Source organism: Dreissena polymorpha, chromosome 14, assembly GCF_020536995.1.
Source record: "Dreissena polymorpha isolate Duluth1 chromosome 14, UMN_Dpol_1.0, whole genome shotgun sequence".
NCBI classification, from domain to species: domain Eukaryota; kingdom Metazoa; phylum Mollusca; class Bivalvia; order Myida; family Dreissenidae; genus Dreissena; species Dreissena polymorpha.
Window position 1 is genome coordinate 11,785,702 of NC_068368.1, and position 26,762 is coordinate 11,812,463.

The 26,762-nt window shown below is 36.2% G+C and overlaps 1 protein-coding gene and 1 long non-coding RNA gene across 10 annotated transcripts in view; both read right to left on the reverse strand.

The window, feature by feature from the left end:
* LOC127857608 (nucleolin-like) overlaps positions 1-26,155 on the reverse strand; it is a 73,288-nt gene extending 47,133 nt beyond the window's left edge. For 8 of the 9 annotated variants that reach the window (XR_008038521.1, XM_052394085.1, XM_052394084.1 and 5 more), the window contains exons 1-5: positions 26,012-26,155; positions 7,639-7,730; positions 6,518-6,586; positions 5,135-5,183; positions 832-1,004 (exon numbers count right to left, since the gene is read on the reverse strand). Coding sequence is in view for 8 of the 9 variants with exons in the window: in XM_052394085.1 (XP_052250045.1) it covers positions 832-1,004; positions 5,135-5,183; positions 6,518-6,586; positions 7,639-7,730; positions 26,012-26,060 (432 nt within the window). In the remaining variant the exon portion in view is untranslated. Of the gene's footprint in view, positions 1-831; positions 1,005-5,134; positions 5,184-6,517; positions 6,587-7,638; positions 7,731-8,615; positions 8,710-26,011 lie in introns of those variants that run through there. The other variant, XM_052394087.1, reaches the window with a different exon arrangement.
* Positions 16,177-17,714, reverse strand: LOC127857609 (uncharacterized). Its single transcript, XR_008038522.1, has 3 exons — positions 17,490-17,714; positions 16,993-17,173; positions 16,177-16,635 (listed from the first exon to the last, which is right to left on the reverse strand). It is a non-coding gene; the product is annotated as an uncharacterized LOC127857609 (long non-coding RNA).
* Positions 26,156-26,762: the final 607 nt, after the last annotated feature.

Consider the following 26,762-nt stretch of genomic DNA (forward strand, 5'->3'; position numbering starts at 1 on the left):
CACATATATTTGACCTCTGACCTTGAAGGATGACCTTGACCTTGACATTTCACCACTCAAAATGTGCAGCTCCATGAGATACACATGCATGCCAAATATCTAGTTGCTATCTTCATTATTGCAAAAGTATTCATAAAATAAGCGATTTGGGCCACATATATTTGACCTCTGACCTTGAAGGATGACCTTGACCTTTCACCACTCAAAATGTGCAGCTCCATGAGATACACATGCATGCCAAATATCAAGTTGCTATCTTCAATATTGCAAAAGTATTCATAAAATGAGCGATTTTGGCCACATATATTTGACCTCTGGCCTTGAAGGATGACCTTGACCTTTCATCACTCAAAATGTGCAGCTCCATGAGATATACATGCATGCCAAATATCAAGTTGCTATATTCAATATAGCAAAAGTTATTGCACAATGTTAAAGTTGGCGCAAACAGACCAACCAACCAACCAACCAACAGACCAACCAACAGACAGGGCAAAAACAATATGTCCCCCACTACTATAGTGGGGGACATAAAAAGGGCCATAATTCTTACAAAATGCTTGATACAGTTGTCTGCTCTTGTTTATAGGTTGGGGTCATGTTGGTAAAGAAGTATGCAAAATATGAAAGCAATATGTCAAGGGACATAGGAAATATTTGGGGTAGTACGCAAACTTTAACATTTGCATGCTCACGCTCATGATCACGCTAACGCCGAGGCCGGGGTGAGAAGGATAGCTCCACTATATAAATTTCATATATAATAGTCGAGTTTAAAATTGATGAAAGAATTACAAGTTCAAATCATTAAACCAATGATGGCCAACAAACCTCTGCTGAAAGCAATTTGTCAGTGACATCCATTCCAACCCTGGCTTTCTTTTGATCTTGTTTCAGCTTGATTTTATCCGGAAAGAGATTCGAGTAGTGTGTATCCTCATCTAAATCATCGTCGTCATCATCGTCATCGTCTGATGAATCGTAGCCTGAGCCGTTGAAGGAATCTTAAAAAAAAACAAGATGCGTTTGTGAAACACAATGTCCCCCTATATGATGTTTGACCTTGAAGGATGACCTTGACCTTGACCCTTCACCACTCAAAATGTGCAGCTCCATGAGATACACATGCATTTCAAATATAAAATTGCTAGCTTCAATATTGCAGAAGTGACATTACATGAGCAATTTTGACCCATATATTTGACCTTGAAGGATGACCTTGACCTTTCACCACTCAAATTGTGCAGCTCCATGAGATACATATGCATGCCAAATATCAAGTTGCTATCTTCAATATTGCAAAAGTAGTCATAAAATAAGCGATTTGAGCCACATATATTTGACCTCTGACCTTGAAGGATGACCTTGACCTTTCACCACTCAAATTGTGCAGCTCCATGAGATACACATGCATGCCAAATATCAAGTTGCTATATTCAATATACTAGTAGCAAAAGTTATTGCAAAATGTTAAGGTTGGCGCAAACCAACCAACCAACAGACCAACCAACCAACAGACCAACAGACAGGGCAAAAACAATATGTCCCCCACTACTATAGTGGGGGACATAAAAACGCAAAAAATTCAATGAGCACTGGGAAACCAGGGCATGAAAGCATGTGTGTAATGCGTTGTCCAACATAATCCTATGCAGTCCGCCATAACTGGATTTTTGTTAAGAAGAGGCTTCCTTTAACCAAAACAAGAGCTGTCACCATAGGATGACATATGCCCCCTATAAACAAGAGCTGTCACCACAGGATGACATATGCCCCCTATAAACAAGAGCTGTCACCATAGGATGACATATGCCCCCTATAAACAAGAGCTGTCACCATAGGATGACATATGCCCCCTATAAACAAGAGCTGTCACCATAGGATGATATATGCCCCCTATAAACAAGAGCTGTCACCATAGGATGACATATGCCCCCTATAAACAAGAGCTGTCACCATAGGATGACATATGCCCCCTATAAACAAGAGCTGTCACCATAGGATGACATATGCCCCCTATAAACAAGAGCTGTCACCATAGGATGACATATGCCCCCTATAAACAAGAGCTGTCACCATAGGATGACATATGCCCCCTATAAACAAGAGCTGTCACCATAGGATGACATATGCCCCCTATAAACAAGAGCTGTCACCATAGGATGACATATGCCCCCTATAAACAAGAGCTGTCACCATAGGATGACATATGCCCCCTATAAACAAGAGCTGTCACCATAGGATGACATATGCCCCCTATAAACAAGAGCTGTCACCATAGGATGACATATGCCCCCTATAAACAAGAGCTGTCACCATAGGATGACATATGCCCCCTATAAACAAGAGCTGTCACCATAGGATGACATATGCCCCCTATAAACAAGAGCTGTCACCATAGGATGACATATGCCCCCTATAAACAAGAGCTGTCACCATAGGATGACATATGCCCCCTATAAACAAGAGCTGTCACTATAGGATGACATATGCCCCCTATAAACAAGAGCTGTCACCATAGGATGACATATGCCCCTTATAAACAAAAGCTGTCACCATAGGAAGACATATGCCCCCTATAAACAAGAGCTGTCACCATAGGATGACATATGCCCCCTATAAACAAGAGCTGTCACCATAGGATGACATATGCCCCCTATAAACAAGAGCTGTCACCATAGGATGACATATGCCCCCTATAAACAAGAGCTGTCACCATAGGAAGACATATGCCCCATATAAACAAGAGCTGTCACCATAGGATGACATATGCCCCCTATAAACAAGAGCTGTCACCATAGGATGACATATGCCCCCTATAAACAAGAGCTGTCACCATAGGATGACATATGCCCCCTATAAACAAGAGCTGTCACCATAGGATGACATATGCCCCCTATAAACAAGAGCTGTCACCATAGGATGACATATGCCCCCTATAAACAAGAGCTGTCACCATAGGATGACATATGCCCCCTATAAACAAGAGCTGTCACCATAGGATGACATATGCCCCCTATAAACAAGAGCTGTCACCATAGGATGACATATGCCCCCTATAAACAAGAGCTGTCACCATAGGATGACATATGCCCCCTATAAACAAGAGCTGTCACCATAGGATGACATATGCCCCCTATAAACAAGAGCTGTCACCATAGGATGACATATGCCCCCTATAAACAAGAGCTGTCACCACAGGATGACATATGCCCCCTATAAACAAGAGCTGTAACCATAGGATGACATATGCCCCCTATAAACGCTTTGATAGAAGTTATGAGCATATTTCGAAACCTAAACGCAGATTTCAAAACCTAAACGCGGACCTTAAGTTCAAGGTCAAGGTCAAAGGGGTCAAAATTGTTGAGCGTACGGAAAGGACTTGTCCATATACACATGCATACCAAATATGAAGGTTACATCTGAAGTGACATAGATGTTATGAGCATTTTTCGAAACCTTAACGCAAAGTGTGATGGACAGACAGACGGACAGACAAACGGACAGTGCGATCACTATATGCCCTCGTTCGGGGGCATTAAAATATAATAAAAGCCGAAAGTGTTGGCCCTGAATAACCTGTACAGACTGCACAGGCTAATACAGGACATCACTTTTCACAAATGCATACGGCCCACTTTTTCCAGAAACAAGTGACTCAAATAGGCAATTGGCGTTAAAGAAAAATGTTAACTGAATTTGCTTCATAATGTTTTACAGTATTGACTGTGTCATAAAGATATATATATACATTCCTACCTGCCTTCACCCTTTCCCGCTCAGATTCACACTTAGAAAATAAAATTAAATTAATGGACTTTATTACTTGATTCAAGATTTAAAGGCTTCCTTTCCAAACCTTAGATACTTATAAGCAGAAAACAGCATTAAACTAACTGCAATTTATTCGCAGGCTGTTCTGATTTATGCTGGTTGACAGGGTCAAGTAATCCCCATGGTGATAGTTGAAGCTGCCTCTCAACACAATGTTAGCCCCCAATTTGACCCCCCCAAAAAACATTGACAACGGACACCCTATTCACTATTTCTCAGCAAGTTATAAACACAACTCATCCAAAAGTGAGATACTTATTGACATGACGGGTCATGAATAACAGTGAGATACTTACTGTCATGACGGGTCATGAACAGCAGTCAGATACTGACATGACGGGTCATGAACAGCAGTCAGATACTGACATGACGAGTCATGAACAACAGTGAGATACTTACTGTCATGACGGGTCATGAACAGCAGTCAGATACTGACATGACGGGTTATGAATAACAGTGAGACACTTACTGTCATGACGGGTCATGAACAGCAGTCAGATACTGACATGACCGGTTATGAATAACAGTGAGATACTTACTGTCATGACGGGTCATGAACAGCAGTCAGATACTGACATGACGGGTCATGAACAGCAGTCAGATACTGACATGACGAGTCATGAACAACAGTGAGATACTTACTGTCATGACGGGTCATGAACAGCAGTCAGATACTGACATGACGGGTTATGAATAACAGTGAGATACTTACTGTCATGACGGGTCATGAACAGCAGTCAGATACTGACATGATGGGTCATGAACAGCAGTCAGATACTGACATGACGAGTCATGAACAACAGTGAGATACTTACTGTCATGACCGGTCATGAACAGCAGTCAGATACTGACATGACCGGTTATGAATAACAGTGAGATACTTACTGTCATGACGGGTCATGAACAGCAGTCAGATACTGACATGACAGGTCATGAACAGCAGTCAGATACTGACATGACGAGTCATGAACAACAGTGAGATACTTACTGTCATGACCGGTCATGAACAGCAGTCAGATACTGACATGACGGGTTATGAATAACAGTGAGATACTTACTGTCATGACGGGTCATGAACAGCAGTCAGATACTGACATGACGGGTCATGAACAGCAGTCAGATACTGACATGACGAGTCATGAACAACAGTGAGATACTTACTGTCATGACCGGTCATGAACAGCAGTCAGATACTGACATGACGGGTCATGAACAGCAGTCAGATACTGACATGACGGGTCATGAACAGCAGTCAGATACTGACATGACGGGTCATAAACAACAGTGAGATACTTACTGACATGACGAGTCATGAACACTTCCTCAAACTGGGCCAACATGTTGTCCTGTAAAACAAAAGTATCGAGTCATTTTTAATAACTGGTGCTTTTTAAAAAGTTTTTTTTGTATTTTTAAACACTAATTCAGTGATATCACGGCCGTTCGTAAACAAACCCACATTTTCCTGGGTAACTGCCCGTCCAGTTCTATAGCACATACTTATGCAAGTAACTTACAACTGCCCTACTTGAATTTAAAGTCTGGGAACAATGGCGGAAAAAAGGATTACATGACCAATTCCACCGGAGTAATGTGACCAGACGTGGGAAAGAATTGGCGCTCTTGTCCTACACTCTACCAATGTAGCTAGCCGGACCAAGATCAATTGATCATGGGAAGCTGTAAGGCTCTGTCTTAAGTGGCAAAATCAACCGTATTTACCCTACATAATGACGAGTTAAAACAATATCCTTCTTTTCACACATGTGTTTATTTTTACCTAGTAATGATAAAGTATTAAAATAAAATGGCAGGTTTGACTACCAGTCTTGATTTCAAATTCAATTAATGTTACCCACATTCCTAATTATGAAAACTTAAAATTTAAAACTGACTTCCCAGGGTGTAGTAGTATACAGTCAATCTTGTATTTAGAGACCACTTAAGGGAGTAACCAAAAGTGGTCTCTTAATAAAATGGTCTTTTAATAAAAAAAGGCCATTTGGAAAGAAAATGCGGACCTTTCATTTTAAATCCAGATGTAGGATTATCACCTTTTGACACAATTATTTCCACTTTTGTAATCAAATAAATTTAAATAAAAATAAAACAAATAAATAATGTTTTACCTAAAATGTGTTTTATTTGTTTTTTCTTATTGTTAAATTTATTAAATTGGGTTTTTCCGACTCCAAACTCATTCGCGATGTTACGTGCACTTTTACTCTTAGACAATTCCAATACCCGAATTCGCTCATTTAACGATAACACTTTCTGATTTGAAATTTTAATTTCTGCATGTAAGCTTTGGAAATCTGACTCGATTATGGTGCATAGGGAAATAAATAAAACACGTCAATTGCGATTGAAAACTAAATTAACAGGCCTGATTTGAAAAATTTGCTAACACAAACTAATAAACATAATTACAATTAATTTTTTAAGAGAATGGATATCGACACGTGTTACAGATTAAGAAGATTTTCATTAAGAAGAAACGTAAAAGACGAAAAATTCCATAAAAGCAGACAGTGTTGTCCCAGATTAGCCAGTGCATATTGCACAGGCTGCACAGGCTAATCTGGGACGACACTTGATGCACATGCATTAAGCCCAGATTTCCCAAAACGTGGCTAATTTGGTGCCAATCAGTTAACTAAGAATGTAACGCCAGGCATACCAAGGTCATGTTGTCTGTGTTTTCACCAGTTGTCAGTCTCTTGTAACTTTTGCTGATCAACTTGAATTTCTGAAGAAAATAACATATGTAATGTAATTAGAAATTAAAAAGCAAACATCAGTAGTTAATATAATTAAATACAAGAGGGAGCAAGGCCCTATGTCGCTCACCTGAACTGAACTGTTTTAAGTGGGTTTTACGTTGTTAAGGTAATGATTCAAGCAATCAGCAAATGACAAATAAGAACAAGGAGAAGAACACATTAGAACAGGTTTAATGACGACTAGGTGGTAAAATATGACTTCTAGTTTTCACACGGTAAACTGGGTCTTCAGAACCTCAGGTGGTATAATTACATTCAGTAGAAAGTAAATTTGGTAAAACATCTTTAAATAAAAGACAAGGCCCAGGTCTATGACTCCATTTCTAGAAGTTTGGTTTGAAACCTTTTCCACTCAAAAGGGAAGTGAAAATATTCAAACAGCATAAAACCAGAACAGCCTGCCAGTAACTCATCTGTTTGCTGCTCATCAGTTCCATAGAGTTGAAAATGAAGCCTTTAACAACTTTAACCTCAAGGTCTATAATTGATTGTTAGACTGCCTCTATGACCTAGAGAGCTATGCCAGCAGGAGTATAAACTCCTGACAGGGTTTCCGAAGCTGGACAGATTGAGCAGTAGAGGACAGAGAAATATCAGCCACCTCTCTAGGAGTCTTAAGAGGTATGAGAAGGATAAAACAGACTGAAAAACCAAGGGCAGGAGATGCTCAGAAGCCTAGGACGGCAAGTCTCCTACAGCAAGGAAGTCAGAAAACAAACCACTGCAAAAGACACTGGGCCAAAAACCACTTAACAACATTGCAATCCTTTCCACTCTTATGATAATCAACAATAACAACTTTTTTCTGATTGTGTACTGCCTGTGGAGCCCCCACTGGCTTGGTACAAATGTATAGTGCCGAAACCCATGCCTTGAAGGGGTCCATATCAAGTTACCAGAGGACATTCTTCACGCTGATATAGGCCGAACAGACCACGATGCAAAGAAAGCTCTACCCCACTCAAATTTTAGATTTGACCCCAGGAGCACAATTTGAAGAATGAATAAATAAACTAACTGTGAGGGCATCTTGAGAGCCGCTGTGTTTGTCCGGGTGCCACTTGAGGGCCAGTCTCTTGTAGCTGGTCCGTATTGAGTCCTGGTCCACACCTGCAAACAGACAATAACCCTCAACCACTGAAACACGCACTAGAATAGTAAATTACAAACAAATGGCGATGAAAACACAGGGTTGTGGATATGTCCTACCCAACTTGTCCAAAAAGGAGACACTAGAAGCTTCGATAAAAAAAAAGGAGCAAAATAACTAGAGGTGTTGACCTCGGCAATTGGAGCTTGTTCATATAGAGTACTGTTTCATGTCTAAAAAATATACCTATATATTTATTATGGTAGAATTTCAATATTTATTCACAAGTGTTCAGAATTAACATATATTGTCACTATTTAAATCAATTCTCCAATAGGAATATTAGTCATTACGCCAAAGGAACACCAGAAATTTACTAAGTTACCTTAATGTAAACAGTTTTGTTTGTACAGTTTATACAAAAATAATAGTATACTAAATAACATAATTTTGACCCAGTATTTAATCAATGCACACATATTTTAAAACTCATAATTGTGATATACATGGCATTTAACAGAGGTGTGATTTATGAACTATGTCCGAGGAGTAAAATGCCCTGCCCCCTTAAAAGGTTCAACTAAACTCTATTTCCACAGACCAGTCAAGTTAACAATTATTTGTTGAATAAATTTGACATTAAAGGGGAAGAAATCTGCTGAAAGAAGTAAAAAATCCCACCTGTCATTTTAGTTTTATTAATGTTATAAAATTTCTGAAAATTAACACAATTTTTAAACAGCATTTTTATGAACGTATTTTAACACTCAAATTTTAAACAACTGAATTGTTTTATTATCTGATAATTCTTCAAAAATTAATAGAAAATTTAACCAGCATGTTTTTCACTCATTTTCTTGTCACAAAACATATAAAACACAAAAAACAATGTAATTTAATACCACCTTCCATTTTCAATGTTCTGGTACATCAGATGTTCTAGCCAGCTATGGCAATTAGTTTTATCACTTCTACCACTGATAAGGTGTCTGTATTTAGGTTATCTACACTTTCATGACTCTCTTACACATGCAATCCTATGAACTCATATGACCCCGGCTGTGAGGAAATTATAGGGCTTAATGCATGTGCATGCAGCTTCATCCCAGATTAGACTGTGCAGTCCGCACAGGCTAATGACAACACTTTCCGCATAGACTGGAATTTTGCTTAGAAAAGACTACCTGTAAACGAAAAATACCATAAAAGCGGAAAGTGTTGTCCTTGATTAGCCTGCGCAGTTTACACACATGCATTAAGCCCCCTTTTCACAGAGAATCATTTAGGAAAGTCTTCCTTTCAATGAAATTCAATAAAAGTGAAAAGTGTTAGACTGCACAGGATAACCTGGTTTGACACTTTAAGCACATGCAGAAAGCTCCATGTACCCATAGCTCATCTGTACACTACACTGAGCACATATCCTTTGATCATCCTTAAGGAAGAGATCTAGAATAAATTAGCAGGGTGGTGCACCCTAACAGCTATTTCGGGTTGCTCAGCCTGCCCATTATTTTTCCCTATGGATTGACATTATCTTTTAAATCGGTTTGTCATACTAGTGTTCTTAAATTTCACTTGTCCTCACCAAAATGTTGTTTGTCCCGACCTTAAAATGTAATTTAATATTTGTAGTCATTTGTAGATTGACATTCTAAGCAATTTCATGCTTATTTTACAACATGTGTATTGTACATGTAGCATAGCACAACTTATAGAGTTTCCTTGTGTTGTCCCTAAAGCTTTCAGTATAATTTATTTAACAAAAACCATAACATTTTAAACTATCAATTTAAAAATTAAAGCATTATTGATTACACCAGGGATTTCATATGAAGCAGAATCCTGCTTTTTGATGCAATCATTTTGCAATTTCCTCACTGTTGACTCCTGCAAATAATCTGCCTTGCATCATTTGGATGCAGATGTGTCAATAAAGCTAATTCAATAATTGATTTTAATACAATAGAAATTGTGTGAAATTGCATTGTATGTGACTAAAATGCATTCATAGAAACATTTGCAGAGAATTTAACTAGTATGCACAAACACAATAACACTGTGCTGCATTATTTTGACCCCTGAAAATTTCATCTGAGCCCTGAAAATGTCATGCATTATGGGGTCATTTGACTCATGGTATTGACAATCCATTGAAATCCCGGTTACACTTATATTATATTTCCTATAGGGGCATGAGAAGTTTATCAGCCAGTTATTGTGCATACAAAATATTAATTTATTATAACAAACACTTCCAGCTAACAATTTTTTTAACCTGACTAAAATATACCTCAAGCCAGAATGTTTTTTCTAAATAAACTATAAGGGAACTAATGGTGACAATCAGGATCAGGATTAAATGTTAACATCAAGTACTGGATTTGTTAAACCTAGTTTATTAGAGAAAGAGAAGACCTTGCACATTTTCAATTGTCCTGTCGGACAAGAAGATTTTTGGTTTACTTTTCTGGAACAATATTATGGTTGGTTGTACTATTGGACTACCATAAATGTTAAGCCCTGTTCTGATGCCCCACCTGGTAATGCAGCCCTACCATTGAATTTGTTCCTCTCATGCCCACATCCCAGCCCTTTAAGGCTACCTATCAATAATGAATTTGGACCCAGACTTTGAAACACTGCTCCAGCTACATGAATGAACTAAAGGAATCGCTGCCCCAAAGTCAAACTTTAAACCATTTATGCCTAGCGTCTAGAAAAAAGGCCATGGCAAACAGCATAGACCCAGATGAGACGCCACATATGCAGCGTTTCATCAGGGTCTCCGCTGTTTGCTTAAAGGAATTTCTGTAAGAAATATTATAAATATAGAAATAAATATACTTAACATCCCTTAGTTTGGAAATAAATTGATCCAATTTAGAACGATGGGAGAGTCCACTAGGGCCAAAATAAACAAGGGCTGTTTGTAAAACATGCATGCCCCCCATATGGGCTGTCAGTTGTAGTGGCAGCCATTGTGTGAATACGTTTTTTGTCACTGTGACCTTGACCTTTGACCAAGTGACCTGAAAATCAATAGGGGTCCTCTGCCAGTCATGATCAATGTACCTATGAAGTTTCATGATCCTAGGCCTAATTATTCTTGAATTATCATCCGGAAACTGTTTTACTGTTTCTAGTCACTGTGACCTTGACCTTTGACCTAGTGACCTGAAAATTAATAGGGGTCATCTGCAAGTCATGATCAATATACCTATGAAGTTTCATGATCCTAGGCGTAAGCATTCTTCAGTTATCATCCGGAAACCATTTTACTATTTTGAGTCACTGTGACATTGACCTTGACCTAGTGACCTGAAAATCAATAGGGTTCATCTGCCAGTCATTATCAATGTACTTATGAAGCTTCATGCTCCTAGGCGTAAGCGTTCTTGAGTTATCATCCGGAAACCATTTTACTGTTTCGAGTCACTGTGACCTTGACTTTTGACCTAGTGACCTGAAAATCAATAGGGGTCATCTGCCAGTCATGATCAATGTTCCTATGAAGTTTCATGATCCTAGGCATAAGCATTTTTGAGTTATCATCTGGAAACCATTTTACTGTTTCGAGTCACTGTGACCTTGACCTTTGACCTAGTGACCTGAAAATCAATTGGAGTCATCTGCCAGTCATGATCAATGTACCTATGAAGTTTCATGATCCTAGGCCTAAGCATTCTTGAGTTATCATTAGGAAACCATTTTACTATTTCGAGTCACTGTGACCTTGACCTTTGACCTAGCTAGTGACCTGAAAATCAATAGGGGTCATCTGCCAGTCATGATCAATGTACCTATGAAGTTTCATGATCCTAGGCCTAAGCGTTCTTGAGTTATCATCCTAAAACCATCTGGTGGACGGACGGACCGACATGTGCAAAACAATATACCCCCTCTTCTTCGAAGGGAGGCATAAAAATAGGTCCGTTTCTGGTCTCCTTGGAAAAAAACAACAGGGTCGGTAGGTAGAGATTTTATTTTTATTTTTTGGGGGGTAGGGGGGTACTAAAATGGAATGCTACTAAAGCTTTTAATAAGAAATACATGTATATATATGCTTCGTTTGCTTGATATTACATCTTATATGAACGAAAATGAAAAAAAATGAAAATTATTCTTTTTTTTTTTGGCGCCCCCAATAAAATGATGAGGGTCTGCGCTGCTTCGAGAGACACGGAGCCTAGGCATAAATGGGTTTATCTTTATAAAGATTGCATGTCAGGGGTCAGCCAAGGATCGAATTTTAGGAAGACTTTTCTCTTGATTGGCATTTAAACAGAAGTCATGTTTTTGGTAATATAGTGAAATTAGTTACATTATTTTATCATTTGAAATTGCTGAATACAACAAGAAATGTGTGCACACCACACCGATACCCCCAACTGTAACTTTGTCACTACATAAAATCATTACTGTGTAAATGTTTTTGAGATATACATCAACTTTATTTTATTAAGCTCCATGTATTTAATATTAGTTTGCTGCATAACAGGTGTTTAATATCAGGCCTTTTTCTGTCTATTTTGGGGAAAAGTACCTAGCAAAATTGGGATTTTTCGAGTCGCGAAATCTTCCAAATTGGGAAGAATTTTCATCAACAAAAGCCTTATTTGGGCAGGGGGTTTTCCAGTCATTTTGGATAACAATCATATAAATTATGGTTATCTATTTTGTAGGTTGTTTAAAAAAGAAAATTGAGATATAGAGTCTAATAATCATATGTCATAAGACACTTCTTTAAAAAAAAAAAAAAAAAAAAAAAAATTTAAATTGGGATTATTTTTTTTGGAGAATTGGGAAAAAATATGCATATTTGGCATTGGGAATGGGTCCAACTATCAGACCCGTGAGATAGGCAGAAAAAGGCATGAATATTTAAATTTTGTTGTTTGTTACATATGTCATCTGCTGCAGTTTGTAGATGTTTTTTTCTGCCAATTCTTTGCATGCAAATAACAGGAATGCACATATCTTCTTGTCAACTGTAGAAAAAACACATTTTCTTATACATTTACATGTACTTACTAAAGCAAAGCGTTGAATACATTGTACTTGTTTCTATGGAAGTCTTTTACATGACAGGTAGCACATTAAAGCAGGTAGATACTGGTGTATTGTTATATGTGTTGCAGCTGAATGCATGATCTCAGAGTATATGTAACTAAATCACAATTCTGGTAATGTCCATACCACCCTTCTCGAAAAAGTGCACTAAATGCGTATTTAATGCGCATTAAATGCGCTTTTAATGCGCATTAAAGCGCATGTTATTGGCACCGTATTTTTTGCTGAAAAAAATATGGTGCCAATAACATGCGCTTTAAAGCGCATTTAACTAAACAAGTGCATTTTTCTGTTCAAATAATACACTTTTTGAGTGTATAAATGCACTTTTGTGTGTATTTTAAAGTGTACTTTAGTGTTTTTAAGTGAATTAATACGCTTAAGTGTATTTAAGTGTATTAATTCGCTTACCTTTTTTTTGTTCCCCAAAAAGTACACTTGAAGCGTATTTTAAGCGTTTTAATTTACTTAGGAAAACATGAAAAAATACACTTAAATACGCTCTTGTGTATTTTTTGAAAAAAATACGCTCTAGTGTATTTTTTGAAAAATTTGGGGAAAAAAATACGCTCAAGTGTATTTTTTTTTTAAATACGCTCTAGTGTATTTTTTTGAAGAAAAAAAAACGCTCAAGTGTATTTTTAGTGTATAAAGTGCACCTAAGTGTATCTTTGAAAATGTCTATTAAAAAAACATTCATTTGGATATGAAAAGTGGCCGGTTTAAATATGATCTGAGAGAACAACAGCAAATAAACTTTGAAATAAACACATTTATTCACATAAATCATTTTAAACTAAACAAGTAGTTAAGGCCATTCTATGGGTGCTTAAAAGCTTTTCCGCTTTCCTCTGCAACTGCTTCCCCCTGTCCCTATACTTTTTGGTTTACATTGTTCCATACAAAGAATGCATTGAAAAAAAACATGTCAATATACAATTTCTTCAAACAATATCACAATAAATAACAATGGCAAATAAAATATGTTGAAAGACAAAGACATACATGTAGGCTTACCAAATTGTCAAATAGCAAAATAGTTTTTTTTAAATCTTTCTCAATCCTCACATGGTTTTTAATATTGTTAAAGATTTTTTCTTGCCAAACTTGTAATGTGGCGCACAAATTATGTAAGTTTTTCGAGTTTATATGAAAAAACCTAAAATGACATCAAAGATAATTCGTTCTTATTACCGTACATTCGCGGCCATAAGTCTACCTCGGCCATAAGTCGAGGGGTATAATGTGGCTAAAAAAAATGGTTTTTTGCCTTGACTCTGCCATAAGTCGGGGGGTAAATTTCCTCAATATCTCAGACATGTTTAAGTGACGTTTTAGTCATGGTTCTGAGGGCTTTTGCACTGGCCGTTGACATTTTTTTGGATATTAATAATAAGAATATATTTAAAACGAAACATTCAACGTTTCAATTAATTATTATCACGAAAAATATATTTTATTGTTCAAAATCATAATAACATATCATTGATTATTTCGAACTTAATATATATTTCACAAATCAAAATAAGTTTCCCATTTAACGTAATAACTTTCAGCGTTTATATTATGAGCAGATATATTTGTATTCAAATGTTAGTGCTATTGATGTGAAAATTCGTGAAAATATTGAACGCAAAAATTCATTATATGGTCAAAATAATTGTAACTTGCTCTCAAATAATCAAAAACGCTTTCGCCATTATGCATGAAACACGTAAATTTACCAACACTCGCATCGCTCCCTATTCGACTGTTATATACATATTCGTAAATCACGAGATACCCGAGGAATATTACCTGCATTCTGGAAAAACGTCTTATCTACCCTGTAATAATACTAAGCAGCTAATCGAAAGTAATTGTGTATTTAATATGTCCAATTACACTTTTTAATAATCCAGGGTGAGTGCGTAATATTATTATAATCAAACAATGCATGAAATCTTCACTCAGATAAGATCTATTTATTTACGAAACGATTATGCATAAATTGTGGGACAGTTGTGAATAAATCAACGAAACCACACCTTCATCCAATCAAAAAATATACCATGTGAAGTTGAACAATAGCGATTGGTTAAAGGCGTATCCAACGATATAGTAATTATTTTTGATTGGTCAGAAGTAGTTTGTAGCAGAACCGTTGTGCATATCATTAACAGATAACTATTTTAGGCGTGACGCAATAAAAACAAATGATCAACAGGTCGAACCTCAAAGACCTCGTGAAGAGGCCGGTAGGACCTGTAAATAAACTCTGATTCAAAAAAAAAAAACAAATGATCAAAAGGATGCCAACACTACACTTTACACTTGGATCTTTGTCAAAAGGCCGAGAAGCGATAATTGGTGGCATAAAGACACCTGCACCTGTTGACAGTTTGTATTTACACGGATTAACTTTAAATGGGTACTAGTGTCAGCAGTTCTTAGCAGACAACGGACGATTGCTATGTTACGTATGTATACATTTCGCCACTTTACCGTACGTCACAAATGTTTAATATTTTCGAAGTTATTTTTACATGTTTTTATCTGGACTTATTACGAAGATTAATGAATTAAAAACCAATGTAAACATGCAGTATTTTGTTATCGGCGGACATTCAAGTAAAAGACGAGTCGGCCTTACCGTAAACAGTCATCATTCCTCCGCTTCGGAGATTTATTACTTTAAAAAAAACGGCACAGAAATATGTTGTTTTTAATTTTTATTTAGTACCTCATCCATAAGTCGAGTTGACTTTTAAAGTCAATTTTGGAAGCGTTTTTAGGTCGACTTATGGCCGCAAATTTACGGTATTAAATATATAAGCACTATGGACATGAAAGCACATTTGAGATCTACATAACTTTCCAAACTTGGAAATATATACAACCATTTACAACTATTTACTCACAAGTAATCTCAGTTTTAACTATAAAGGGGACATATCAACAGCTAGAACAGTATTTTATAGTCTGAAATAGATTTATTTATTAAAAATAACGTTATAAATAATTTCTAAACACAAACACTTTCAGAGGGTAAGAGAGACATTCGGAGGCCGTGGGAAAATCTTAGGAGTGACACAAATTCAAATAAACTTGTAATGTGGCGCAAAAATTATGTAAGTTTCTTGAGTTTATATATCTAAAAAAAATACATTAAAGATAATTCATTCTAATTATTAAATTTATAAGCATATGGACAATGAAACGCACACTCGCTAGGTTTTGGCAAACAATAACCTGCTCAGTAAGTTTTTGTGGGTTTTTGGCAAGGTGGTTTCCTGTGGGTTTAAACACTTTTTTTGTATTAAAGTATGTTAAAGTCTTTTACAATTTTGTGCTGATATGTTTCAGTAAAAAAAGTAATAGCCCCATGCAGTTTTAAGGGAAAAAAACACAATGTGCAGGAAAATCATCTTTATAACACAAACAAATATGAACATAAGAATTGTACACTTCATTATAAAATGAGGCATTTGTGGAAGATTGTATGGAAAAAACGATTAACCGCAGTGTTCCGCAGTGGGTCAATATATTTAGATCGCAGCTGCTGCAAGGAACTAGGTCACAGCTGTTGGGGGTACCTGAACCGCAGTGGCCGGAGGAACCTGGACTTCAGCATTTGGAGAGACCTTGACCGAATATGGTGGTGGGACCAGTAGTCCAGTACAGCAGCCATTTGAGAACACGACCGCAACCGCCAGGGGGACCTGGATGGCAGCCAGTGCCTAGACCTGATCTTGGCAGCTGGAGGGACCTGGAAAGCAGCAGGCGAGACCGGAAAAGCAGGGGCTGGAGTGACATCTACCACTGATGTTGCTTGTGTCCTTCTCTTCTTAAGGATCTTGAATGCGTATTGATCTGCAAAAGATAAACATGATATCACACACTATCAAAAGGGCGATGCATTCTTCATACTTGTTAAATTGTAAGGTTTTTGTTTCACTTAACTATGAAATATTGCTGTAATGGTAATCTTGTTGCGATTATAATTAGAAATTTAAATCAATGCAAGTTTGTTTGCTTGTTGTTTTTGTTTGTTTATTTTTGCAATTTTTTAATCCTGTGATCACATGTGACTTAACTCTTATCATCAAAGAAATAGCGTTTTGTAGACAATACAGTTTGAAAATGAACTAAGATGCATGGTCTCATTTGGCTGTCTGGACTGGCTGGAAGTGTGATGCATTTTAAATGCAATAACCTGTATAGTTTTACCTCTCAACAAATCCAGCTTTTCTTAGTCAAGCACAGCCCACTCTCCTGCTTCACTCTAGTTGGCCAACTCTTGAAGGGTAAAAACCTGGTGTTAAAGTCCATACATCAGTCAGTATCCCCCTGTTTCTTCCTTTTTTAGCAGGTGATAATGCACATTCTTTCCTTGGGGCAAGAGTTTTACCTTTAAAATCAAAATATAAAAGTTCTCATTGAAATATGAGGGAAAGAAGTCCATTCAGTAATGACCAGACTTAGCTATAAATAAAGTTTAAGATGACAATAACCATAAAACACAGCCATAAAAATTCACTGTACACAACATTAACACTTTTTAATTTGTATATTTATCTATTTTTGTTTCAATTGGTGTTAGTTTTCCTTAAAATTACAATGCATTTACTTATCCTTATACCAGAGACAATACATAAACATGATAATGATCATAATTAATTCAATGAACTTAATTAAAAAAGGGATGCAGAAATAAAAATACAAACCTGTTACAACTGTTCTTCAGTATCCAGCCACTTTGGACCTCCTTTGATTTACTACATTGTAGTAAATACACTTTGTTTTCATCACACAATACTTCATGCTGACAGTATTTCAAGACATTTGACACTACAAGTACAATTTAAAATCTTAATTTGCTAAATCATGTCTAAAAATGTAGCTCATTATCAGTTGCTGACACCTGCTTGTTTAAACAAATTTACTTCCTGTGTCCTAAACCAATCAAAAGTGGCTTGTTTTCAAAACAAAAACTATCAACCAATCAAAAGTATGCAGATGATATGCACCCCTTTGTTAGGCATTGCTGCATCACTGATAAGAGATTAGTGTTTATGATGCATATTTGATTTAATTGGGGGAGAGCTGATCTTTTATCTGTTGTGTCAGCTTGAGATATCTACTGATAAAGGCAAATTTCAACACCAAAATATTTATGGAATAATACACATCACTGATAACAATTCTTCTCTTTGTGACCTTAAATTGAATATCATTACTGAGAAATGACAATCTGTTTATTGTTTATGAAATCACAAATTACAATACATGCACATAACCCTTAGCATATTATATGTATTTGTGAATATTTCAATTTGACATACTGAAAGGTGTTAGAAAATTATAATTCTATTATAAATATTATTTAAATTGCCTTTAAAAAATGTGTTTAGTAGACAATGTGGTAGATATTAATTTTATTTGGGTTAAATATCAGTATAAGAAATTTGAGAAAATATAATTTAAATATTAAAAATATTGAAAGTGTCAAAAATATTATGTGGGCTTGCCAGAAGCCCACATAATATTTTTGACACGTTCAATATTTTTAATAAGTGACCCACAGCCTGATTTAGTTGAACTTGTGCTTTTTAAAGCTGTTAAGCATTGTTGTTAAAAAATTTATTATGAATAGTATTATTTTCTTGATGTTTTCAAATAATCAATAAACATTTGATAATGTCATACATAACACTTGTATTTGTGTTGTTTTTGTAAATACTACAAAATTTTTACTACTAATATATAATGTATGAAAAGTATAAAATATGTTCAGACCCAGAAAAGATACACTTATTAATACACTTAAATACGCTTAAATTGAAAAGACACACTGTCTTGGAAAAGATATAGTTAAAAATACACTTCCATTGAAAAGACGCACTCAATCATATAAAAGTACAGAAAAAATACACTTGGCAATTCAAAAGATTATGAAAAAACGCGCTCTAATTTCGAAAAATACACTTTAATGCACTTAAGTGTACTTTTAAAACGAAAGACGCAGAAAAAATACACTTTTTTGGAGAAAGCGCAGAATAAATGCACTTCTTAAAGTGTATTTTGTTAAAAAGCGTATTTTATTTCGAGAAGGGCAGGCTCACGTTTTGATTACATGTAAATGAACATGTTTAATGATGGTAAATTAAGCCTGAGGGAGCTTGAATAGCGAATTTAATTGTGAAAATTAGCGTTGTTTGTTTAAAAAGGAGGATTTTCCACCAATTAATATGTGAACACAAAATATATACCTTTGACACCATTTATTGGTTTGTATTATCTTCTTACTGTCAATACAGTTTAAAACTTAAAAACATTGAAACTGTCTTAAAAACTCTTATTCATAAATCAAAAATGTTTCAATGTTTATCAATGAAATTGAGAAATATATGTATACTGTTCACACCATTCAGGGCCCTCGTTTTGCACTTTTTACTTCCCCCATGAAAAAAGTATACTTTTTCCCCCTTTTTCAGCTAAAAGTTCCCCATCCCAAAAAAAACAAGAGAGCCTGAAAGACCCAAAGTCTCTCACCTGAGATAACAAGATTTTATTGGGACAAATCTTCTGACCAAGTTTCATGAAGATCGGAAAATAAATGTGGACTCTAGAGTGTTAACAAGGTTTTACTATAGCCATTTAAGGAAAAATACCCCGCCCCCTGGTGGTCATGTTTTTCAACCAACCGGCATCATTTTTGAACTCTTCCAAGATATTATTGGGATGAATCTTCTGACCAAGTTTTATGAAGATTGGACAATAAATGTGGCCTCTAGAGTGTTTACTATAGCCCTATATAGCCATACAAGGCAAAAATGCCTCGCCCCCTGGTGGCCATGTTTTTTCACCGATCTGGACCATTTTCGATCTCGGCCGAGATATCAATGAAACCAATGTTTTGACCAAGTTTCATGATGATTGGGCGAAAATTGTGACTTCTAGAGTGTTAACAAGGTTTCTCTATAGCCATATAAGGAATACTGCCCCCCCCCTGGCGGCCATGTTTTTCAACGGACCGGAACCATTTTTGAACTCAAACAACATATCATATGGACAAACATTTTGACAAAGTTAAATGAAGATTGGACATCAAATGTGATTTCTACAGTGTTCACAAGGTTTTTCTTTTTTTTTACCTAGTGATCTAGTTTTTGACCCAGCATGACCCAGTTTCGAACTCAGTCGAGGTATCAATGGGACAAATCTTCTGACCACATTTCATGAAGATTAGACAATAAATGTGGCCTCTAGAGTGTTCACAAGGCAAAATATTGAAGAGGGACGACGCACGACGGACAAAAGGCGATCACAAAAGCTCACCATAAGCACGTTGTGCTCAGGTGAGCTAAAAAGATGTTCTTTCATTTAGATGAAAAAGTGTATGAAAATAATTAGTTATCATTAATATAATGTATATAGAACAGCACTGTTGATACCTGAACAACAGAGGTTTTTCTTTGAAAGTCAAAAATCATTTGTTTGCAAAATATTGTAATCTAAATAAGCATACAAAAGGTTACAAATAATATGAAAATGAATGTACCTTAAAACACTATCAATTCTTAAATTAATGCACATTAAACATGAAAATGAATCTGCAAAGGAGTAAATTGCCCTGTCTAGAGATTAACAAGGCAAATATTGACGATGCACGACAGACAAAGGCGATCACAAAAGCTCACCATGAGCACGTTTTGCTCAGGTGAGCTAAAAAAGACTGTATGCAAATGTATGCAAGTATAAGCTTTGGTTCCCGAAATAATCACTGGCCTTTCAGCTATTTTCGTTTATTCTGTATTTTAAACCACATGTTATTGAATCAGAAACGGGTCCCAGTTAAAGCAGGTGCGTGGAAAGGTATCACAGCACTAAGAATTTTTTTCTGATCCAAGGGGGAATTTTCATCTGAAATGGGGGAAAAAATATACTTTTTGACAGGGGGAATGGGGCCGAATTTCAGCCCCAAAAATTGCAGATCGAGACCCCAGAAAGTCCATATAAATGTGCTACTAGAGCCTTTGATAATTTTTGCTTTGCCGGCTCTGTGAGTCCATATGCACCCCTTAATGAACATAATCGCAGTTAAGAGCAGAGATTCCGTGCGCATCACGTAACAGACATCGTTCTTTACCATTTAAGGAAATTGATGAATAAACTTCAAAAACACATTTAATTTACCTGAATTGCAGCCAACTGACATTATCCTTTTCATGCAACCTAAACAACACAACAGTTTCAAAACACTTTTGTTGCTGACATTTTACTTTTGAAATTTGGAACAGTGTATATTAACCGACTTAGGTTACATCAAATATCACAATGTGCACAAGATTGGTGTGCTACAACCTCACAGATAGCGACACTTTTGTTGGCAACATTACGACAGTTTTCCAATAATGGTGGATAGAGTGTAAGAAAAAATAACAAAGTAAACAAGAGGGCCTGAAAGGCCCAAAGTCGCTCACCTGAGATATAAAGAAATGACCTGTTCTTTGCAGCCCAAGATATCAATAGAACAAATGTTCTAACCAAGTTTCATGAAGAATGAACAACAAATTGCCCCATGGTGGAAATGTTTTTCAACAGACTGAAACCATTTTTGAACTCGTCCAAGATATTATTGGGACAAATCTTCTGACAAAGTTTCATGAAGATCCAACAATAAATGTGGCCTCTACAGTGTTAACAAGGAAAATATTCATGACGCACAACGGAAGACAGACAATTGACAAAAGGTGATCACAAAAGTTCACCATGAGCAAAAAATATTATGCATATAAAGATTGTCACCATGTGTAAAGATCAGCAAGAGTCATTCAGATTGAACTTAAAATGTGACTAAAAGTATTCACAATGTTTTACTATAAACAACTGTGGTAGTGCGGTCTCGTTCGCTTACGCAAGTGAACTGGTCACGGGACGGTTACGAGTTATGTAACTTTGTGAGCACTTATACAATACGGAAATATTTATCGAACGCTTATCGAACGAATAAAGAACGCTTATTTCTAACACACTTACTGGTTGTAATTCAATTTACTAAAGGCATCCAGTCAGCAGGGCTCGACAATAACGGTGGTCGGTTGACCCGGGGTCAGTAAAAAAAAGGGAGAACCAGTGAAACTAGAAATTGGTTGATCCGTCGGACCAGTTAAAATCCTGGCCAGCTTATTGTGAAATACTGGTGGAAAGCCGTTTTAATCAATAAAACAACTTTATATGTTCATAATAAACCGATAATTTCATCATTATTTTATGGGCCGACTCGAGACCAGGATAAAAATAGCAACATATTGGAAATTCCAATTTTTCTAGATGCCCGGATAACAAAAACATGTTGTTGGATAAAAAAATCGATTTGCGTTCCACAAATGTCTCTGGACTTTGCCGTGATCAATACACAAATTAACATAACATTCAAAGCGTTTGGATCGAGAAATGAAAAAAATGGTATTTATTATTTTGAAAAAGCAGCAATAATCAGCATTTTATCGATCTTAGTACCATCAGAAGATACTTTATTTACCGTGCGAATTTACACTGGAGGGCGCCGAATAATGTTTTGATATTGCCAGAGAGTAAACGTGCGTATTTTCAAGATTACAAGTTATCGCAATCATTCCGGGGTTGGTTGAACCTCCGCCTAAAAAACCTAAAACTAATGAAGAGAAGCTTGAAATTTAGGTAAAATAACATACAAAAATTGTCGGACCACTTTATATCTTGCAGGACCAGTAATTTCTGAAAGCTGGTGGTCCTTTGGGACAGTAGGTAAAAAAAGTTAGTGTCAAGCCCTGGTCAGATACGCCTGAATACACTCAAAGAATTAATCTATAAGTGAAAATCAAAGCAGCTTTAATGAAAATAACTAACTTTAGTCTAAAGAATCTATGCATCTTTAAAAATGAACAAATACAGCAAATACCTTAATGAATGTTAAAAGAAATTCACTATCTGTCAAAAAAACTGATATAAATATTAGTTACTGTTAGTCTAGAAGTTGCTTCAAAAATTTAGTTTATAAAATAAGTCTAACTTAATATAAGAACACAATTTATGGAGAGTGGAAAACTCCAGTGACTCAAATGTAAAAAATAAGAAGAATTTATAAGTTATTTCAATCAAGAGTCTTTCTAATTTAGAAAATGCCAAATAACAAGGTTGCCATGGAAACAGTTTCATAGCACAGTAGTCTGCTAAATACACCAGTAGGTTAACTTGGCTTATCAGTAAAGATCAAAGATAAGGCTCTTCAGTGCATTAGTACATGTACAGTTATTTTATGACATAGGTTTATTAAATTGCATGCAAACTACTGTCTTTATGTACACCACATTTTATGAAAGAAGTCCCAGGTTTATACAAGGGAGTTAACTATTAGAAAGTATGTACAGGTTATCTTTCTTTAACATTATGAACTTCACTGTTAACATGTTTTCACTATATACATATAGCGGCCATGTTTTTCCACCGATCTGGACCATTTTGGAACTCAACCGTCATATCCAGAAAACACATGTTCTGACCAAATTTCATGAAGATTGGACCAAAAATGTGACTTCTAGAGTGTTCACATGTTTTCACTATATACATATAGAGAAAACTGCCCCGCCCCCTGGCGGCCATGTTTTTTCACCGATCTGGCCAATTTTCAAACTCGTCCTAGATATCAATGAAACCAATGTTTTGACCAAGTTTCATGATGATTGGACAAAAATTGTGACTTCTAGAGTGTTCACAAGGTTTCTCTATAGCCATATAAGGAATACTGCCCCGCCCCTGGCGGCCATGTTCTTCAAGGAACCGGAACCATTTTTGAACTAAACCAACATATCACTTAGACAAACATTTTGACAAAGTTACACAAAGACTGGGCATCAAATGTGACTTCTACAGTGTTCACAAGGTTTTTCTTTTTTTGACCTAGTGACCTAGTTTTTGACCCAGCTTGACCCAGTTTCAAACTCAGTCGAGGTATCAATGGGACAAATGTTCTGACCAAGTTTCATGAAGATCAGACAATAAATGTGGCCTCTCGAGTGTTCACAAGGCAAAATGTTGACGACGGACGACGGACAAAAGGCGATCACAAAAGCTCACCATGAGCACTTTGTGCTCAGGTGAGCTAATGAAAAAGCAGTTTTTATTCTTGCTTTAATAGTTCCATTTGCATGACTTTGTGTTTTAGACAGGTAAATGTTGATCAGTTTTTGAAGTATCAGTGTTCCTTAGACTTTGCAGTGGTGATCAATTTTGGCAACTTATGACAATAGACAGCACATTGTTACTCTCAGCAACCCTTTGAGTTATAAAGCTGAGAGTTGAATTATTGCAACTATTCAAAAGCAGGCCTTTCACACCAAGATTGGGATGTCTGGCATGTTAATTGAATTGTAAATTCAAAACGTTTGCTTTTGGTTTGCAGGGCTTAACACTAAGGCACGTCCGAACAACATTCACTGCCTGTACCTAGGTCCGGGCTAGCCAATGTCCCAGGAACATGCCCGACCGGTCGTGTGTATTTTGGGCGTAATTATGTGTTCTATATCAATAAACTGCGTTTTAAATAAGCTTCTCAAAGATACAAAAATCTTAATACAGTATGATCAGATGACAATTAAATCCCAGAGTGAAGTCGGAGACAACAAACGGATCGTAACTCTAAATAGATTTGGAACCCCCTGATTGCAATCAAAAAGAGGCCGACAATTCAGAAAATCCCTGGCGGTTTTCCTGGTAAAACACGTCAGTTCCTATTTTTAACCGGGATGGATGAAGGCATAAAATTCGACATTAACACAAAGTTACTATAAAATTATTAGTTATTTATCAATTTTAAATAATTTTAGTTTGTTTAATCGATTAGAAGTGTTTTGACAATCTTTTTATCGCAATTCAATTAGCAAAACTAATATTAATGGTCGATCCGGGCTTATAGTAGAGAGTTAACCCTGTACAATTGTTATGACTACCGTAACACGTTATTTTGCAAAACCTAAGATTCACCTACCATTTGTTGTCAGACGGCAACCACGGCAATCTACGTAAAAAAGGTTTTAACGTTCACGTCGTTGTTTAAGTTCGGCTTTACGGGTGGGGATGGGGGTTCCTCGGATAAGAAAAGAAACGGGAAGGAGGAAAGTAAGAGAAAGTATGAGGAAAAAACCAAGAACACCGCCGGTGCCAAGCTCGGCTGCGAAAGCTTGTCAGAATTTTTTTTTAAGAGGTCACAGTGACCTTCACCTTTGACCTAGTGACCCAAAATAGGTGTGGCGTGTAGAACACATCAAGGTGCATCTACATATGAAGTTTCAAAGTTGTAGGTGGAAGCACTTTGATTTTAGAGCCAATGTAAAGGTTTTAGCACGACTCTGGCAGACGGCGGACGACGAGCAGGCTATGACAATACCTTGGTTTTTCTCTGAAAACAGCCTCCCTAAAAAACAAGGAAATTTCTCCCGAAATGGCGTAAAGATTACAAATAGATGTCTTAAGTAGATGAATATTGAATTCATTAGCATTAGTAAGGCAAGCTAATAAGAATGATTGAATCATAATCGTGCATCTCCACGCGCAAGAAAATACAAGTTGAATGATAAATATAAAGATTTTGATTATACTTGGGTCAGGGCACATGAAAGATTGGTCAGGGCTAGTAGGTTGTGCAGTCACTAGCCCGAATGGGCTAGTTAAAAAAAAAATTAGTGTCAAGCCCTGGTTTGATAGAGTATTTACAAAAAAATTGTTTTGAGCATCTCTCCACAAAAGACATGTAAATTGGTGTCGATGGTAACAGGTAAATTAATTTGTTTTTTCGATGCATTATGTCTATTTAACTCGATTTTATAGATATACATACGCTATATTTTGTTTTACATGGTTTTAATCTTCACCAGGAAGAACATCAAGCTGTACAAAAGTTATCATACCAGCTCAAAGCATTCAAGAAGACCTCAAAGAGCGAACTATCCTTTTCAAGCCCAAGCTGAAACACTATTAAAACACACAATAAAACGACAATACAAAAAACTGTACGTAAACAAATCTTGAAAATAATAAACAGCTTTATCAAGTTCAGAACTTCGTCATGTCAACTGTTACCGTAGATCAAACAATAATTTGCTGACGACTTCAATTTGGCATGTTTAGAATTTTAACTCACGAAGTTGATTAAAAAAATGATTTCAATCTGTATCTGCAGTTGTATCAATGCAAAATACTGCCATACCAGCTGGTAATTCCAGAAATTCGTACGCTTCCTCCTTGGTTAAACCCATCTTTAAGTTTAATGGACAACTTTAAATCAATAAAATGTGGAATCTGTATTGTTATTTCGAACAAAGTCGGCCATATTAAATCTCCTTGCTGTTTGTGGGACACGTGATCGAATTTGGAGATAAACGTGAGTTTACGAGATGTAAACATTGGCTTGACAGAATGGCGGGAATTCTTTTTGACGGGAAAATATGTTTCATCAATAATATGATGATGAGGCTATCTTATTTATGGACGAAAGTCTGTGTGATGTCTTTTAAAATAAATTGGGTAATCACTGTGTGCGCTTTTTCGTCATACACAATATTAAAATGCTTTACAAAAAACAATATTGGTGCAAAACAATTCAATTGAATCAACCAAAAAACAAATTTCAGACGTTAAGCTTTAGAAAAAACAACCCATAGACATGTTCTCAATCATTTGAAGTTTATTGTTTGGTTCTTTTGAAACAATATAAGGATTTTAAATTATTTAAAATGTCTTGAGGAGAAGAAATTGAATTTGAAGATAAGATCAATGTGGAAAAATAAGATTATTGAACATTACGAAATTCGCTGCTCCAACAATATACCTTTTATCTATATTTACACGTTTCTTTTTACAGAGATGTGACATCAATGCCAAAAATTACATAAGATTTTAAGTACATGAAAGGTCTGAACAGACTTAGTCCAGAAAAAGCTAGACAACATTTGTTTGTA